General features: G+C 44.1%; 1 protein-coding gene across 2 annotated transcripts in view; it reads left to right on the top strand.

Annotated features, from left to right (window-relative positions):
• Positions 1 to 18,486, top strand: part of HECW2 (HECT, C2 and WW domain containing E3 ubiquitin protein ligase 2) — a 241,888-nt gene that overhangs the window by 213,112 nt on the left and 10,290 nt on the right. For both annotated transcript variants that reach the window (XM_075608335.1, XM_075608334.1), the window contains 2 exons: positions 3,133 to 3,262; positions 10,640 to 10,786. In XM_075608335.1, coding sequence (XP_075464450.1) covers positions 3,133 to 3,262; positions 10,640 to 10,786 — 277 coding nt within the window. The remainder of the gene's footprint in view (positions 1 to 3,132; positions 3,263 to 10,639; positions 10,787 to 18,486) is intronic.

Here is an 18,486-nt window from a genome sequence, read left to right on the forward strand (position 1 = left end):
TAAACTGGTGGTGGATGTGAGAGTCTCTGGTAGGTTGTTCCAGTTTTGGGGTGCACGGTAAGAGAAGGAGGAACGGCCGGATACTTTGTTGAGCCTTGGGACCATGAACAGTCTTTTGGAGTCTGATCTCAGGTGATAGGTGCTGCATGTGGTAGGGGTGAGGAGCTTGTTCAGATAGCTGGTAGCTTGCCCATAAAGAATTTAAAGGCAAGACAGGAAAGGTGAACTTTGCGCCTAGACTCTAGTGATGACCAATCTAGTTCTTTGAGCATTTCGCAGTGATGTGTGTTGTAGTTGCATTGGAGAACAAAACGACAAATTGAATTGTAGAGGGTGTCAAGTTTGCTAAGGTGTGTTTGAGGTGCCGAGCCATATACTATGTCTCCATAGTCAATAATTGTCATTAGCATCTGCTGTGCGATACGCTTTCTGACCAGGAGACTTAGGGAGGATTTGTTCCTGTAAAGTACCCCTAGTTTGGCATAGGTCTTGGTTGTCAGGGTATCAATGTGCATCCCGAATGTTAAGTGAGAGTCAAACCATAAGCCCAGGTATTTAAAACTAGTGACAGGTGTTAGGGTGGTGTTAGCGTTGGTTCTAATCAGGAGCTCAGTCACTGGAAGCTTTACAAATTTAGTCTTGGTCCCAAATACCATTGTTACAGTCTTGTCAGTGTTTAAAAACAGTTTGTTTTGGGAAATCCAGTTTTCGAGTCTCAAAAAGTCAGACTGAAGTATGTGTTGAAGGTCAGAGGGGCTATGGCTGTGTGCATATAGGATTGTGTCATCTGCATACATGTGTATTGAGGCTTCCTTACAAGCTGTGGGAAGATCATTAATGAACACTGAGAAGAGATGGGGCCCCAGAACAGGGCCTTGCGGGACACCACAGGTGATATCCAGGGGGTTGGAGTTAGAGCCTGAGATGGACACATAGTGGGATCTTCCTGATAGGTAGGACTGAAACCAGTTTAAAGCATGCTTCCCTATTCCAGAGCTCTGGAGTTTGTTAAGCAGGATAGCATGATCAACTGTGTCAAAAGCCACTGTCAAGCACGGTGGTGAAGGGGTGATGATTTGGGCTTGTTTTTGCAGCCACAGGAACTGGGTACCTTGCAGTCATTGAGACGACCATGAACTCCTCTGTAAACCAAAGTATTCTAGAGTCAAATGTGATGCCATCTGTCTGACAGCTAAAGCTTGGCCGAAATTGAGTCATGCAACAGGACAATGATCCCAAGCACACCAGCAAATCTACATCAGAATGTCTGAAAAAGAAAAGAATCAAGGTGTTGCAATGGCCCAGTCAAAGTTCCGACCTCAACCCGATTGAAATGCTGTGGCTGGACCTTAAGGGAGCTGTGCAAAAACAAATGCCCACAAACCTCAATGAACTGAAGCAACGTTGTAAAGAAGAGTGGGCCAAAATTCCTCCACAACGATGTGAGAGACTGATAAAGTCATACAGAAAACGATTACTTCAAGTTATTGCTGCTAAAGGTGGTTCTACAAGCTATGGAATCATAAGGTGTACTTAGTTTTTCACACGTGGCTTCTCCATTTTGGCTTTATTTTTGTTAAATAAATCATGACACAGTGTACTGTCCCGGCCAGCTTAAAACGAATGCGGCTGCCTCCGCAGTTTAAAAACAGCTGCGGGCGGCGCGCGGCTATCTTCGGCCGTTTTTCCCGCGCCTCGGGCGCTTTCAATAATAAGCGCCATTAGCGCTTATCTATTAAAGCGGCCGCCGCGCGGGAAACTCCGTTTTAAACGGAGAAAAGCCCCGCTGTCAGCCCGCGATACACCCGGCAAGCTTTAGAATAATGCTGGCCGGGACAGTAATATGTCATGTGTTGTTGTTCATCTGAGGTTGTATTGACCTAATTTTGAGACCTGCTAAGGAACAAATGATTGTTATTATGTCCTGATATGCAAAACCATGGAATTCAATGAGGTTGTGCTTTCTTTTTCACATGACTGTATATATACAATGTATTAATAGTGATCACTCATGTGCATTTAAGCTCTTTTACAAGCTGTATGTAGATCATCGATGAAGACTGAAAATAATAGGGGCCACAGAACAGAGGCTTGCGGTGCACCAGAGGTGAAATCAAAGGGGTTGAAATTAGAGCCTGAGATAGACACACATTGGGATCTATCCGATAGCGATTAGTAAAACCAGTTTAATGCATGTTCTCCATTTCCCAGAGCACTAAAGTTTGTTTAGCGAGATATCATGAGCAACAGTATCAAAAACCTTTGCAAAATCTAGGAATATTGCACCAGTAAGTTGTCCAAGTTCCAATCCACACTGGATCTCATTGCAAACTCTTAGGAGGGTAGTTACTGTGGAGTGTTTTGGGCAACAGCCAGATTGGATGAAATTTGGCCTGATATAGTAATCACCTAATTGGGAGTGGACACATTTTTCCATGACTTTGGATAGTATTAAGAGAAGAGAGCTTGGCCTGTAGCTGGAGACAGTGTTTTTGTCTCCACTTTTGAAGATTGGGATAACTCTAGTAGTTTTCCAGGTCTTAGGGATAAGGCCTGCAGACAAAATTGAGTTGATTAGGGATGCAAGCGATATGGCAAATGCTGGGGCACTGAGTCGTAGGAACTTTGATTGCAGTAGATCAGGTCAGTATTGGCTGCCTTTTACTCCCATACAGTACTTCAAGTGTGTGTAATTGTAATTTAAGGATTAAAAATAGGAACACACACAACAAAAGTATTTTTAACTAATTAAATGTTTTATTTGTACAGGATAATAAAGTTAAATGAAAAATACAACGTTGCCTCTTCTTCCGAATGTAAAATATTTAAATTCCTTAAGATTTTTAAGAATCCGCCAACGGATTGCTGAATCCATGATTGGATTCTACAAATCTGTCAACGATTGTATCCTGTGGCGGATTTTGATGAATCCACGTGGATTTAAACTGACCAAATCCATCCGCGGATTTTACACGGCGAAACAGATTTATGGGGGGGAATGCGAGAAAATCCGGAAAATGGATTTGGGCGTATTTTTCCCATCTATAGCCATGGATAGTATGCACATTGATTTCAATAGCTGGTTTGTAAATTACCCGCATAATCTGTCTTTATGTATTATTTTCCTTTTAGACTCTGTGATTTGAGTGATTTGGAGTACCTTGATGAGGAGTTCCATCAGAGTCTGCAGTGGATGAAAGACAACGATATCCATGATAATTTGGACCTTACATTCACAGTCAATGAAGAAGTGTTTGGTCAAGTATGCACATTTCTTATTAGGTCTTCAATCTGTGAATAAATCATTCTATTACAGGTACAGCTATGAGTATTCTAACACTGCTTTGAAAAATCTGGGGCAATCTCCCAGTAATGCTGCAACATTTCTCTGACATTTCTGCAGAAAGACTAATGACCCATCGGATTAACACAGCAGGGATCCCTGGTCAGTTTGAATGGGACTGCCAGGGACCCCCGCTGTGTTAATCCGATGGGCCATTAGTCTGTCTGCAGAAATGTTGCAGCATTACTGGGGTATTGCCCCAGATTTTCCAAGGCAAGTGTTAGAATACTCATGGCTGCACCTGTATTTGCTCAGCCTAGTATTGTACAGATGCAACAGGAAGAGGGAGTACATGAAAAGTCATAGTATATTGCACTCAATATCCATAATACTTCCTAAAACGTAACAATTATTTACATAAAATAAAAATGAGAAAGATATAAACATATTTTAAAACTGTGTATTACAGTATATACAGCACTGGGACGGTCTAATGAACAAGTGTAGTTAACATGTACGGTATCTTGTTAGGACCCAGAATGTTATATGGATCAATAAACAATTTTAGATTTTAAAACCAACTTCAATACCCTGGTTTGGGCTACAAATTAGTACATTTTTGTTATATTTAAATTATTGTAACAAATAATTAATATCCAGGGGATACTATTGTAACATTGTTTATTGATCCATATAAATTTCTGGGTCCTAACAAGATACATGTTAACTATTTTGTATCTTGGACCGCCTCAGTGCTGTATATAATACACAGAAAAATATATGTTTATATCCTTCTCATTTTTATCTTACAGTATGTAAATAAATGTAAATTCTTTTAGGAAGTTGTGACAAAGTACCTTCTTGCTCTGTACCTTTTGTCCAAGGATCAGCACTTTCACACAGCCTTCCAGGTAGAGGAGACAGTCTTCTGACACAGAGGTGAAAAGCTTGGCCTGTTTATTTTGCCATACAAATGCTACAGCAGATACCAGGAGTAAATCAAACAAACAAAACAAAAGTCTTTTTCTCAGCATAACACAGCTTTTCAGCACACCCTCCTCTTGAGAGTCAAACAGCTCTGTCTTGCTCTGTTTAGAGCAACCTTTTAATCATCTCCCTGCTCAATCAGCTGCTCCAGTCCTGTGAAAGCTGGGAGAGCTAGAAGTCCCGGTCTGGATTCCCCTTGGTAAATCTCCAAACCTTGGGGTGGAGCAGAAACCCTGCACTAATTTAGGGCCGTAATATCCTCTTTTTACTACTGTTCCCTCATATCTGTCACATATCCTCCCCTCCAGCTCAGACCTAGCGGGGTGAGTGACCGTGCACACCAGTGAATGCATTCTTGACAAGCCATCTGCATTCCCCTGTCTACTGCCTGCCCTGTGTTCCACTGATAATTTGTAGGGTTGCAGACTGAGAAACCAGCTTGTCACTCTGCTATTTTTCTCCCTATTCTGACTCAACCAGGTTAGGGGTGCGTGTTCTGTCACCAGCCGGAATTTTCTGCCTAACAGGTAGTACTTAAGACTGTCTACTGCCCACTTTATTGCAAGACACTCTTTTTCAACTATGGAGTAGTTTCTTTCGTGTGGGTTAAGTTTTCTGCTTAGGTACAAGATAGGATGTTCTTCATTCTGGTTCTCTTGTGAGAGGACCGCACCAAGCCCTACGTCCGACGCATCGGTTTGCAAAATAAATTCCCTAGCAAAATCGGTGGTTACTAACACTGGTTGGGCACATATGGCTTCTTTCAACGACCTTAATGCTTGTTCTAGTTCTGGGGACCATTTTACCATTACTGGAGCTCTTGCCTTTGTCAGATCAGTTAAGGGACATGCAAGGGTAGCAAAGTTATAGATAAACCTCCGGTAATATCCAACTAGGCCAAGGAAAGTTCTCACTTGTTTCTTGGTGACTGGCCGGGGCCAATTCCTTATGGCTTCCACTTTAGCCATTTGAGGTTTCACTAACCCTCTACCAATAGAATATCCTAAATATTTGGCTTCCTCTAAGCCAATTGTACACTTCCTTGGGTTAGCCGTTAACCCTGCAGAGTAAATCGAGTTTAACACTGCATGTACTTTTGGAAGGTGGGATTCCCAATCTTCCATATGTATCACTACATCGTCTAAATATGCAGCTGCATATAATGTATGTGGCTTTAATATTCTGTCCATCATCCTTTGAAAAGCGGCACGAGCCCCATGCACACAAAACGGCAACACCTTGTAATGGAAAAGACCATCGGGAGTAGAAAAGGCAGTCTTTTCCTTTGCCTGCTTTGTGAGTGGAACCTGCCAGTAACCCTTGGTCAAATCTAGTGTGGTGAGGTAACGGGCTTTCCCAAGTCTCTCCAGTAGCTCATCAGCCCTTGGCATGGGGTAGGAATCAAATTTTGAGATATTCAGCTTGCTATTATCGTTACAAAACCTTACAGTCCCATCAGGCTTTGGTACAAGAACAATAGGGCTGCTCCAGTCACTTTGTGACTCCTCAATCACCCCAAGCTCTAGCATTTTCTGAACCTCTGCTCTAATGGCCTCTCTACGAGCTGCAGGTATTCTATAAGGCTTAAGATTGACCCTTTTTCCTGGTTCGGTTATAATGTCATGCCTAATAACCCTAGTCCTTCCTGGAACTGCGGAGAATACCCTTTTATTTAATTTAACAAATTCCTTGACTTCCCGTGCCTGGTGCCTGGACAGGGCCTTTGATATGTTCACTTCTGGATCTGGGTTTTTCCTAGCAGGGAAGGCAGTGGTTTCCACAGTAATTAGAACCTCCCTTTCTTTCCAGGTCTTGAGTAAGTTCACATGGTATATTTGTTCAGGCTTTCGTCTGCCTGGCTGCCTCACTTTATAATTTACTTCACCCATTTTTTCAATAACCTCATATGGCCCATGCCATTTTGCCAGAAATTTACTTTCTACTGTGGGGTTTAACACTAGGACTCTGTCTCCAGGTTGAAACCTACGGACCCTAGCATTCCTATTATAGCTATTCCGCTGGTTACGTTGGGCCTTTTCCATATGTTCCCGCACTATAAGCATAATGGCTGCCATGCGTTCCTGCATTTGGGTTATACGCTCAATTACACTGCGATGGGTTGTAGTCTCCTGTTCCCATGTCTCCTTGGCTATGTCAAGTAACCCCCTAAGGAGTCTACCATAAAACAATTCAAATGGTGAAAACCCAGTAGATGCTTGGGGCACTTCTCTAATAGCAAACATTAAATAAGGTAACAGAAAATCCCAGTTCTTTCCATCCTTATCAATTACTTTCCGCAGCATTGCCTTTAGGGTTTTATTGAACCGCTCCACCAAACCATCAGTTTGTGGATTGTACACAGAGGTTTTTAACTGTTTTATGTGGAGAAGTTTGCATAATTCCTTGGTTACCCGAGACATGAATGGAGCACCCTGATCTGATAGGATCTCCTTGGGAATCCCCACCCGACTACACATCATCATTAACTCTTTAGCAATAGATTTTGCTGAGGCCGTGCGTAGAGGGATTGCCTCAGGATATCGGGTCGCATAGTCTAATATCACCAGTATGTCCTGATGCCCCCTGGCTGACTTCACTAAAGGGCCAACAAAATGCATAGCAATGCTTTCAAATGGGACTCCAATTATTGGTAGGGGTACCAATGGACTACGGTACGCTGGCAAAGGGGCAGTGAGCTAACATTCAGGACACGATGAACAATAATCTATTATTGCTGCCATCACTCCCGGCCAGTAAAAACTTCTGAGAATATGCTCTTTAGTCTTTTCAACCCCTAGGTGACCACCTAGTACATGGCTATGCGCGAGGCTTAACACAGTGTGCTGATACGCTTTTGGCACTAACAACTGTTTTACTCTAACAGACTGTTTTTCCTCAAGGCGATACAACAGATCGTTATCCACCTCAAAGTAAGGATAAGACAAGGGTCTGTCTGGATTAGTAGGGGTTCCATTCCTTACTGAAATGGAATTTCGGGCTACTGACAAAGTGGGATCAGACCATTGGGCACTCTTAAAGTTACCTGGGCTAACCTCTAAATCAATAAGGTCAATCTCTGGTTCCGGTCTATTAGATGGTCCGGCACCATTTTGTTCTGGGTTGTCGCCCACTAGTGCTTTTACAGGGTATGGCTGTTTACTCCCAGACTTATTTGTCTAGTTCGTCTCCAAAAATGTCAGCAAATGGGAAATCATCATTACATTCATCTGACGAACTAGTGGCAAGTTTTTCAGCAGCTGGCCATAAACTTAGAAAATGGGGAAAATCTCTACCAATAATCATGTCATGGGCTAATTTTGGTACAAGACCAACTCGCCAATTTACAGAGCCACACTGTGACTCAACCTTTACTTCAACAGTGGAGTAGTTATGTACATACCCATGTATACAGGAAATATCAATCTGTTGGGAGTCATCTACCTGAATACCATTTACCAAACCTGGGTCTATGAGGGTAACCATACTCCCTGAGTCAAGTAATGCCTGAACCCTTTTTCTCTCTACCTGCACGGAACACCAAGGGTAACTATTCAGACAACCATTTTTGTTTGCAGAACACACAGTTTGGGCATACCGTGAGTAATAACCGTCATTATTACTACCCACATTACATTCCATGGGTTCAACCATTCTGGGACAGTCCTTTGCCAATGTCCAAACTCTCGACATTTAAAACATTTTACAGCGTAGTCCCTTATAGGTTCTTCCCGCTTAACAAAGTTTCTTTCTCTTGTGGTTAAGTCCCTGGGGTTATAGACCCCAACCTGTTCATCAAAATTCTTCCTTTTCCCTGGAACAGTCTTACCAATTTTGCTGGGTTTCTGGACCTTCCGGTTCTGAGGCTGCACTTGGATAGGGGGTTGAAGCCATTCTCCAGCTGCACTGTACTGTTCTACCAACGCGACTAACTGTTCAGCCGTTTGGGGATCACTCTGGCTGACCCAGCGACGAAGGGCAACAGGTAAGCCTCTCAGAAATCGGTCCATCACTAGTTGCTCCACAATGTGGCTGGATGTGTTGATTTTTGTTTTTAACCACTTTCTGGCAAGATGTATTAAGTCAAACATCTGTGATCTTGTGGCTTTATCCAGGTTGTAGGTCCAGGAGTGAAACCTTTGGGCACTGACTGCTGTTGTCACCCCTAGGCGGGCCAGGATCTCCTTTTTCAGCTCGCTGTAATCACTGGCTTGAGCTGGTTCCAGATCATAGTATGCTTTCTGGGCCTCCCCACACAGGAACGGTGCTAGCAGACTTGCCCATTCAGCCACAGGCCATTTTTCTCTCTCTGCCGTCCTCTCAAACGCCAACAGATAGGCCTCTACATCATCTGCAGCCTCCATCTTTTGCAGGTAGTTACTCACTCTAACCACCTTAGGATGTGCTTCTGCGGTATCCCCGGTAAGCCTCTCAGATAGGCCCTGGATCTCCTGATATAAAGCATGGGCGGTATTTTGCTGCTCCTCTCTGAGCAGTTGATGAGCTTCAGCCTGGGCCGACACCAGTCTCTGCAATATTGCCATGTTTTCCTGCTGTGTGGCAATACCCTCAGCCAGCCTGTTATTGGCCTGTTATTGGTTTCTTGCTGTATGGCATAACCCTCAGCCAGCCTGCTGTTGGTTTCATGTTGTGTGGCATAACCCTCAGCCAGCCTGCTGTTGGTTTCATGTTGTGTAGATGTGGATTGGACCAGGGCTGTGACTACTTCCTCTAGTTCCTTTTGCATCTTACAGGCTTGTCAGTGTGATGCCTGCATTCTCCACCATATGTGACAAAGTACCTTCTTGCTCTGTACCTTTGTCCAAGGATCAGCACTTTCACACAGCCTTCCAGGTAGAGGAGACAGTCTTCTGACACCGAGGTGAAAAGCTTGGCCTGTTTATTTTGCCGTACAAATACTGCAGCAGATAACAGGAGTAAATCGAACAAACAAAACAAAAGTCTTTTTCTCAGCATAACACAGCTTTTCAGCACACCCTCCTCTTGAGAGTCAAACAGCTCTGTCTTGCTCTGTTTAGAGCAACCTTTTAATCATCTCCCTGCTCAATCAGCTGCTCCAGTCCTGTGAAAGCTGGGAGAGCTAGAAGTCCTGGTCTGGATTCCCCTTGGTAAATCTCCAAACCGTGGAGTGGAGCAGAAACCCTGCACTAATTTAGGGCCGTATTATCCTCTTTTCACTACTGTTCCCTCATATCTGTCACAGAAGTATTATAGATTTTGAGCGCAGTATACAGTGACTTTTCTTTGCATAATACCTGATGTCCTGGAATTTTTACAAGTATTTCTTATTTTAACATAAATAGTTCAGTAGTACTGTATACAGTAAGGGCTTTAAAAATCATGAATAAATGGTATAAACATAGTATACGTTTCTCTTTATTATGTGATCCAGTAGGCATGTGTAGCTATAATCTCACTTTTATCTTACTCTGTGTTGAATGTCGTCTGTGCTTGGCCCTTTTTTAACTATGCAAGAAAACAAGAAATTTCATTTGTTCACTTAAATATAATAAATAAAAATACCACTTGTGTTACATTTGCATGTCACAGACTGGTTTGCAACCCTGTCTTTCCCAATTATCGCCTAGAAAACAGTGCTTTTACTGCAGCCAGGGATTCCGAGTAAAGACATGGAAATGGTTACATTGTGTCCCTCTATTTCTTATCCATTTTAACACGGACCCTTATAAGCTTATGCCTGCTGTACTACACAGCTTTTCAGCACAGAATGGCTAAAAGAAGTACGTAGCCAGTAAACCTACTCACAGACGGCTGTTTAAATTTGTTGGATCACATTAGTGCGAGGTTGGTTGCTGGCTATGCAACTTGAAGTTGGTAAGGGAGTATAACAAGACATTAAAAAGTTATGGTGGGTAAAAAAAAGTGACAAAAACCCTCAGTACAGTGTACAGTGTACAGCAAATAAAAACAGCACTTGTGGTGCATTTGCATATCTCAGACATACTTTAATTAGTTATCAAATTGATAATCATGTGAAGTAATATATGTGCAAGACCGTACAATTGAATTCCTTAGATATTTTGTCTGTTTATTCCTTTTTTGCATCATCTGCCTTAGATATCTATCTTTCTTTTTAACATCTGTGTTAAGCTCATAGAATCTTTGTAAATCAGTGTTGCTGACCTGAGGAAGAGAGGAGAACTCTCGAAAGCTCGTCTTATAGTATCAATTGTTAGTCCAAATAAAAAAGGAATAACCTACAATAATACTAAAGTACTCATTAGATACAGTATTTAGCATTTTTTATCTTTATATAGTTGACATTCACAGTCATAATTATATTTGTGTTAACATTATAGCCCTCTCATGTTCCTATTTCTTTATATAAAGATTACAGAGCGAGAGTTAAAGCCAGGGGGCGCTAACATACCAGTCACAGAGAAGAATAAAAAAGAATACATCGAAAGAATGGTAAAGTGGAGAATTGAAAGAGGAGTTGTGCAGCAGACAGAAAGTCTTGTGCGAGGCTTTTATGAGGTAAAAGAATAAATGTTTGCAACCTAATATACTGTAGTAACTATCTGTGCCAGGTCAGACCAATTGGTCCATCAAATATACTGCATGGTCTCTAACTATGACTAATAATAAAAGACTAAAGCTTACGGGAAGAATACAGTGCATGTTTTCCATAGAATAAGACACATTACCTGTAAATTACCTTGCCATTCTTGGTTTGGTCAAAGAAATAAAGTAATGAATTGTGGCTAATTTCAAGAAATTCTAGACCTGTTAAACATTAGTGTAACCAGGCTCTCAAATAAAGGTTAAGCTCATTTTGGTTACACCTGATCTGTGTTCAAGGGTCCAAGAGAGTTAGCTCTTTGGCCCAGTAACATTGTAACTTCCCAATGTATGACTGTCAAAGGAGACCAGGTATTTACACCTTTTTATCAGGATCATTCACTGAGCAAAACAAGTTAGTAGAACAAATTGTAATTTATTCCATTGAAACAGACATACACACAGTGGATTACAAAATACAGAAGAAAACACACTTACTGGGGGTCTGGGCTGCAAAACTAGATTTTCCTAGGTGAAATGGTACATAAAACAATGTTTTTAGGTTGACCGGGACTTGTCCCAAAATGTCCTTGATGTCAGATCGCCATGAAGTTCCTGACAACACCGCCGCTCTCTTTCTTCCTGAAATCCCTTGACCGGGTGTTGGTCCCAAACATCCTGGAACTGTTTCCGGCTTGCAATCCTAGCCATGACTGCTACGTTCTATTCTCAGAAGTTGGCCCCGAAAAGTGGGACTTACAAAATATTTCAACCTGAAATATCTGAAGTCGGCTCATGCTATTTCTCCAAGAGCATCTTTTTTTACATTCGAATTTGCCGCTGCTGTTCTGGCGCTTAGAATCTCTGGGAATCTCTCCTCCGGATTGACTGAGGGTTTCTTATAGTATTTCAGAGTTCATTAATGAAATACTACAGCCAATCCGAGCGTGGGAAGAATCCTACCAGCCTATCAGAGCACTGCAAGTTTAAGGCAGCAAGCGTGGATTCAGATTCTGACAACCTCTGCCACTTGTCAGGAAGAAGCCACCCGTGGAGTTACGCTCCTCAAAGTCTGGGCTGGGGTAAATGGTGGTTTGATGACTTCCATTCATCCCAGGATATGAGTACTTGAGGCTAACTTCGCTGCCCAAATGGCTTTCACACCTGGCAACCTGAGGCTTTCATGTCCGGGACCCGAGCTGACTTGATGGCACCAAGCTTGCTAGCCACATGGTCTCTCGGAACTGTGGACCTGGAAGCCAATCTGCGGCTCTACATTGGAGGTGCATCTCTTATGTATTCATACAACAAGTAAACAAAATCTAAGGTAAACAATCATATATGTATATAATATAGTATGCTTGGGCTGTCTCCCTTATGGCTACATAAAAACATGGTAATGAATGTATCTTACCACTGTACACAGAAGTGCTGTGTATCATCAGCGTAAAGAATGCATACCCAGAGAGACAGCCCAAACTGTGACTAAAAACGGAAACACTTTTCTTAAAGTAACATAGACAAACCACAAACAAATAATAACAGAAATACTAAAAAGGATACAAGTATCCATATATGACATAAAGTTTGTAAATATATCACTTAGGGATCTAATGTCCTGATAATATATCAAACAAAAACATGTTGATCACATAATAATGGATGCTATAACACATTGATAGATACTAGGAGGTATATACATCAGGCATTCTAATGACGGCATACTGCAATAATATTATTGCAGTATCTAAAGATTCAATTATATAATAAACAATGAACTAAATGAGATCCTAAAGTGGATCATGGTGAGGGGGGGGGGTTGAGAAAGGGGGGAAGGAGAGAAGGAAAGGGACAGAAGGGGGGCGGGAGGGGGGAAGGGGAACATAAACAATGGCCATAGACCTCATATAGACTGGAGTTCAATTGGTCAAAAAATGAGCGAGCTCCCAGTTCACATTGATGCCCATAGGGGACAGTGTACCCATGTTGTAAGGCCATTTCTCGTTTATTGGGCATATTCAACCTAGCACCCCCACGTATGGCGGCAGGAACATGCTCAATACCCGAGAACTGGAAGTTGAGAATGCCTCCCATGTGGCAATTGGTGAAATGCCTGGAGACAGGGTGTAGCATATCTCCTTTTCTGATCAAGTGAACATGTTCGCTGATCCTATGTTTTAAAGGCCTGATAGTACGGCCTATATAGTACTGTATTTGCCACACCCACACCTCAAAGCATAAACCACGTAACTGGTATTACAGTTAATAAATGTGCATATTTTCTTCTGTTGTCTGGGTTGAACACACTCTACCACTTTCATAGGATGGGCATACCAACACATGGAACAAAATCCACATTTGTGGAACCCCATTGTATATTCTAAACGTTATATTGACGACCTGCTCTTTGTTTGGTAGGGTGATGTTAATATTTTACAGGAATTTATCACGTCACATAATATCAATGATTATAATCTTCATTTTAGCTATGAACACGATCCCCATCATATTTATTATTTAGGACCGCTACATTCAATTCTCAGAACTTGGTCCTCGCGTCTGACTTAATCTCTGCCAGGCAGACTTTGCTTGCTTCAAAACTAAGCCAGTTGCTCTGCTATTTGCAACAGAGCAACTTTGAAAAGCCCGCCTTAGCTTCGACACAAGTCACTAGATGGTCTGGCTCTCTGCCTCGGCCATATCCTTACATACACTCCTCTAAGCTATCCTTAGAATGGAGGTAGAAGGACCGACCAATCAGAGCATGGGAACTCTATCCCACTAGCCAGTAGAAATAGGGGCCCGTCTCTTGGCTGACGTCAGAGGAGGGAGCGTGTCAAGCCGGCTCGGGATGCCCCATGGGCTGGACATATAGCGCCGACATTCTGCCGCTCCCCATGATCAACCCATTGCCACCTACTGGGCAGGCTCCACGAAGTCTAGCAGACCAGAGGATCCTCCCCGCCGGGGGTCTCTGTTCTCCGGACTCAGTGCTCCACCCTTCCCCAGCCACTTAGCACCCCGACACTTCTCAACATCCCGTCTCTTCTTTGAACAACGAACTCTATGCAGACTTGCTGGCACCTGAAGCAGATTCCCTGGCTGGCTGCATAAAGCCTTATAATAAATGTATCAAACATATAAAACATATTTTAATACATGGGGGACCTTGGGGAGACTCATGACTGTAAGGGAAATAGGACTGAGATATCGGGGCTCAAAAACCAGGAGTCTGTGGAACATGGGGCAGCCCCGGTGTAGTTCCACCGCATACCGGCAAATCATGCCTGCTTGTCGGGTAGAATGAAGGTACTACCGGTAGCTCCGGCCCCCGAACACCTGCAAACAAAATAATTGCATTCTTACCCAAATATCTCACCTAAAACTTACACACAGAAAGTTTCATGAGTCTGGGGTAAAGGGAACATGGAAAGTGGAAAAGCAGGGGACACTTTAACTTTTCATGCCATGATACCTGACCCCTGGCTTATAGTGCTGGGTAGCTGCCAGGGACCCATGTAGCCCAAGGGTAACCAGAGGGCTTAACCGTTATTATATAGCCTGGTTACCCTTGCCCATCACACTATTGAATAATAGGTTTTGTTACTCATCTACTCGACGCAATGTTATGCTGATTTTATGTTGCTTTTTTTTTTTTCAACCAAAAATGTTTTTATTGAGAGCATGGTACATTCATAACAATGTCTGCCAACCCAATGTCATACATAAATGTCACCACGCGCCCTCTTTTATTTAACCTGAACCAACAGTGACGCACTGGGAAGACGCACTGACAATCAAGACCCTAGACAGGGATACAAAAAAGGGGAGAGGGGGGGCAGCAGCATCTATCCTGACTCTCTACCTGTCCGGCCTAGCGTCGAGTCCCGTCTGGTTAGTTTGTATAGGTCCCTTAATTGTCTCTCCGCATCAGAGGAGAATGCGTCCGTTACTATTAAAGCAATATGTTAGCGGCACTGACCCCCGGGATATCTATTTGGGCCAGCCACGGCGCCCAAACTTTTAGGAAATTTGTGCCGGTGTCGTTAACCAGACTCGTTAACTGTTCCATCCGGCAGACGTACAAGATTCTATTCCTGATTTGTGGGATATTGGGTAACTCTGGCTGCTTCCACAATGCTGCAATTTCGCACCTCAGGGCGGTTGCAAAATGTGCAATTAATTTATGCGTCGATCTGTTTAGCCCCGGGGTGTGCCTGGCCAGCAGGAACACCCAGGGGTCCAACGGGATCATGCGACCGAGAATCCTCTGAAGCCAATTCCTGATGTTATCCCAAATTGGGAGTATCTTGGGGCAACCCCACAGCATGTGCAGCAAGTCTTCCTGTTCCCCACATTGTTTGGGACACAATGGGGGGTAATTCCTGACAAACTTAGATAATCGTAGCGGGGTCAGGTACCATCTCATCAGGACTTTATACGCATTCTCCTTTAATGTGGTGCATATGGAGCTCTTGGATGCCGCTGTAACAATAAAGTCCCAGTCCTCATCCTCTAATGTCTCCCCTAAATCTCTCTCCCATTTGGTCCTGTAGCTTAGTGTAACGTCCTCATCTGTCGCTGGGCAGACCACCTCTCTATATATACCAGAGATAAGTCCCCTGGTATCTGTTCCCCTGGAACAAAGCTGTTCGAAATTAGTTTGCCTGGGGCGGTTCGGGGATTTGGCATAGAATGCTCTTAACTGGAGGTACCTAAAGAATTCTGAATTTGGTACTGCTTTTTCAGATTTAATTTGCTCAAAAGATTTTATTGAGATTCGTCCCTCCAGGTGTAGTAGCCGAGTGTAGCCTTTTTGTCTCCAGATTGTGAAGTCTTTAATTTGCAGGCCCGGAGCGAAATCAGGGTTTCCCAAAATGGGGGTCATCAAGGAGTGTTGCCGTGTAAGGGCAAATCTATATCTGCTCTTGTCCCATACTGCTAATGAGCTGCTGATTGCGGAGAGCGGGATACTTTTGGTTTTATGCACCATTTTTGGTAGCCATATTAAGTCCTGTAGTGCCACCGGTGCACAGCAGTCGGACTCTAGTTCCACCCAGCGCTTTAGCCTCGGTTGGGTGTGCCACTGAGTAATTTGGGATAATTGGGCCGCTCTGAAATATGATAACAAGCAAGGTACTGCTAACCCTCCTCGTGATGTGGGCCGAATAAGTGTGCTAGTTTTAATGCGGGGCGTTTTATTACTCCAGACGAATTTCACCATTGCAGACTGCAGCCGGAGGATGTCTTCCTTAATTATAGGTATCGGTAGGGTCTGAAAGAGGTACAGAATCCTGGGGAGGAGATTCATTTTAAGCGTCTGGATTTTGCCGATCCAGGATATTCTGTACCCTGCCCATCCCCTGAGATCCTCCTTCAGGGTCTGTATCAGTCTGGGGTAATTTGCTTTATAAAGGGTGCCGAATTGTTTCGTGATATTTACCCCATGATATTTAGAGGAGGAGGTTTGCCATTTGAAATTAAAGTTGACCATAATCAGTTTTTCCGTGACTTTTGGTAAGTTTATGGCTAGGGCTTCTGATTTAGCTTGGTTGATTTTGAAACCTGATATCGTTTTAAATTAAAGACATTTGGCAGAGAGGTGAGGGGCTGTGATATTGTTAATATCACGTCATCAGCGTACAGGGCCACCTTATGTGGCTGATCTCCTATTTGGATTCCTGTTATATTTGGGCTGCGGCAAATATGTGCCGCCAGGGGCTCAATGCAGAGTGCAAAAAGAAGGGGCGATAGGGGGCATCCCTGCCTGGTGCCGCTCTTTATAAGGAATTCCCCCGACGGGAAGCCCTGGTGCCTGACCTTCGCCGTCGGTCCCTGGTACAGAGCAAGAACTGCCTCTAGTAGTCTCCCTCCCAGGCCAAACTCCCCAAGCGTCTCCCTCAAGTAGGGCCAATCAATTCTATCGAATGCTTTCTCTGCGTCAAGACTAAGCACCATCGACGGGATCTGTTTCTTTTGGGCCAAATCGATTAAATCTATGATCCGTCTAGTGTTATCTGATGCCTGTCTCCCGCATATGAACCTTACTTGATCGGGGTGGACCAACTTTGGCAACACCTGATTAAGGCGGTTAGCCAGTAATTTGGAAAAAAAATTGGTATCTGAGTTAATCAGTGAGATGGGTCTATAGCTTTTACAGTCCGCTGGGTCTTTCCCCGGTTTGGGGCTCACCGAGAAGGACGCCTGGAGCATCGAGCCCGGGATGGGGGCACCGTCCATAAATGAATTACATAGCTTTAGGAGGTGAGGAGCCAAAATGTTACGGAATTTTTTATAATATAGATTGGAAAAGCCATCCCGGCCTGGGGCCTTGGATGCTTTCAGTGACTTCATTACCTCCAGAAGCTCCTCTATAGTGAAATCTGCCTGTAGTGCGTCCCTCTCCTCTCTGGTCAATTTAGGTAACTGAGCCTCTTTTACAAATGTCTTTAGACGTGCTTGCGTGGTTGCATTGTGGACCACTTTCGCTCCGTCGTACAAAGTCTCATAATATGATTTAAATTCTTCTACTATCAATTTGGGGTCAGAGGTGAGATTCCCCTGTGCCGTCCGAATTGCCTGAATTTGGGAGACGTGGATTCTGTCTCTAAGCTTATTGGCAAGTAGGTTATCTGGCTTGTTGGCCTTTTCGTAAAATTTCCGCTTGGACCAAGACAGCTCCTTCTCAGCACGGGAGGCTAACAGTAAGTTTAGTTTTGGTGTCCAGCAACTCCTTAAGGGTTGTTGCATTTTTGTTATCTTTGTGGAGGGAGGATAGAGCCGTCAGCTCTGATTTTAATTGGGTAATTTTTTTGTCCTTTTCCCTCTTTCGCTTACTCGCGATCCCTACACTACCGGCACACTTTATTTGAGTGCGGCTAGCTCCGCAAGCCTGGGGATGCCCCGGCATGCTAGCCGCACTCCCTCGGCGTGCGCGCGGTCACGCGTCATCGGGTGCCTGCGCCCCCTGCACGCGCGTGGTGTCCCGCGATGTGGGGGACGGCGGCAGGGGGTTCCGGGGGACCCGGCGGACCCGGCAGCGGGAGAGAGAAAGCCCCGATCGGAGGGCGCTCCTCCGTGTCTTCGGCGCGCGCCCGGCACCCTCTGGCGCGCGCCAGGTTACTGCTGCGGCCGAGAACGGGCAAATGCTCAAATAAACTCGGCCGCAGCAGTATGAGCTCTCCTCTCAGAGTAGCCTTATGGGCTTCCCATAGGGTGGACTGTGAAACCACACTTCCCGTGTTCTCCTGAAAGTATACCCTGATTCTATCCCCCACTTTTTGTGAGATTTCGGGGATTTTTAACAATACCTCATTAAGTTTCCAGTTCGCTCCTGGTCTGTCTAGACTGAATCCCGTGCACCGCAGCTCGACCGGTGCATGATCTGACCACGAAATATCGTGGATTCCCGAGTGGGAGATCTGCAAAACCATTCTGCTAGATACAAAGAGGTAGTCAATCCTACTGTATCTGTCGTGTGGGTGGGAATAAAATGTGAAACCCTTTTCGTTATAATGTTGCTCACGCCAAATGTCTAAGAGATTATTGGTTCTCAGTCCTCTGTTCCAAACTGTCCTGACTTTTGACCGGCTGTGGCCCTCAGGGGTACATCTATCCAGCAGCGGATCAAGGGTCTGGTTAAAGTCCCCCCCAAGGATAACACATCCCTGTGCCAG

Source organism: Ascaphus truei, chromosome 7 (assembly GCF_040206685.1).
Source record: "Ascaphus truei isolate aAscTru1 chromosome 7, aAscTru1.hap1, whole genome shotgun sequence".
Lineage (NCBI taxonomy): Eukaryota > Metazoa > Chordata > Amphibia > Anura > Ascaphidae > Ascaphus > Ascaphus truei.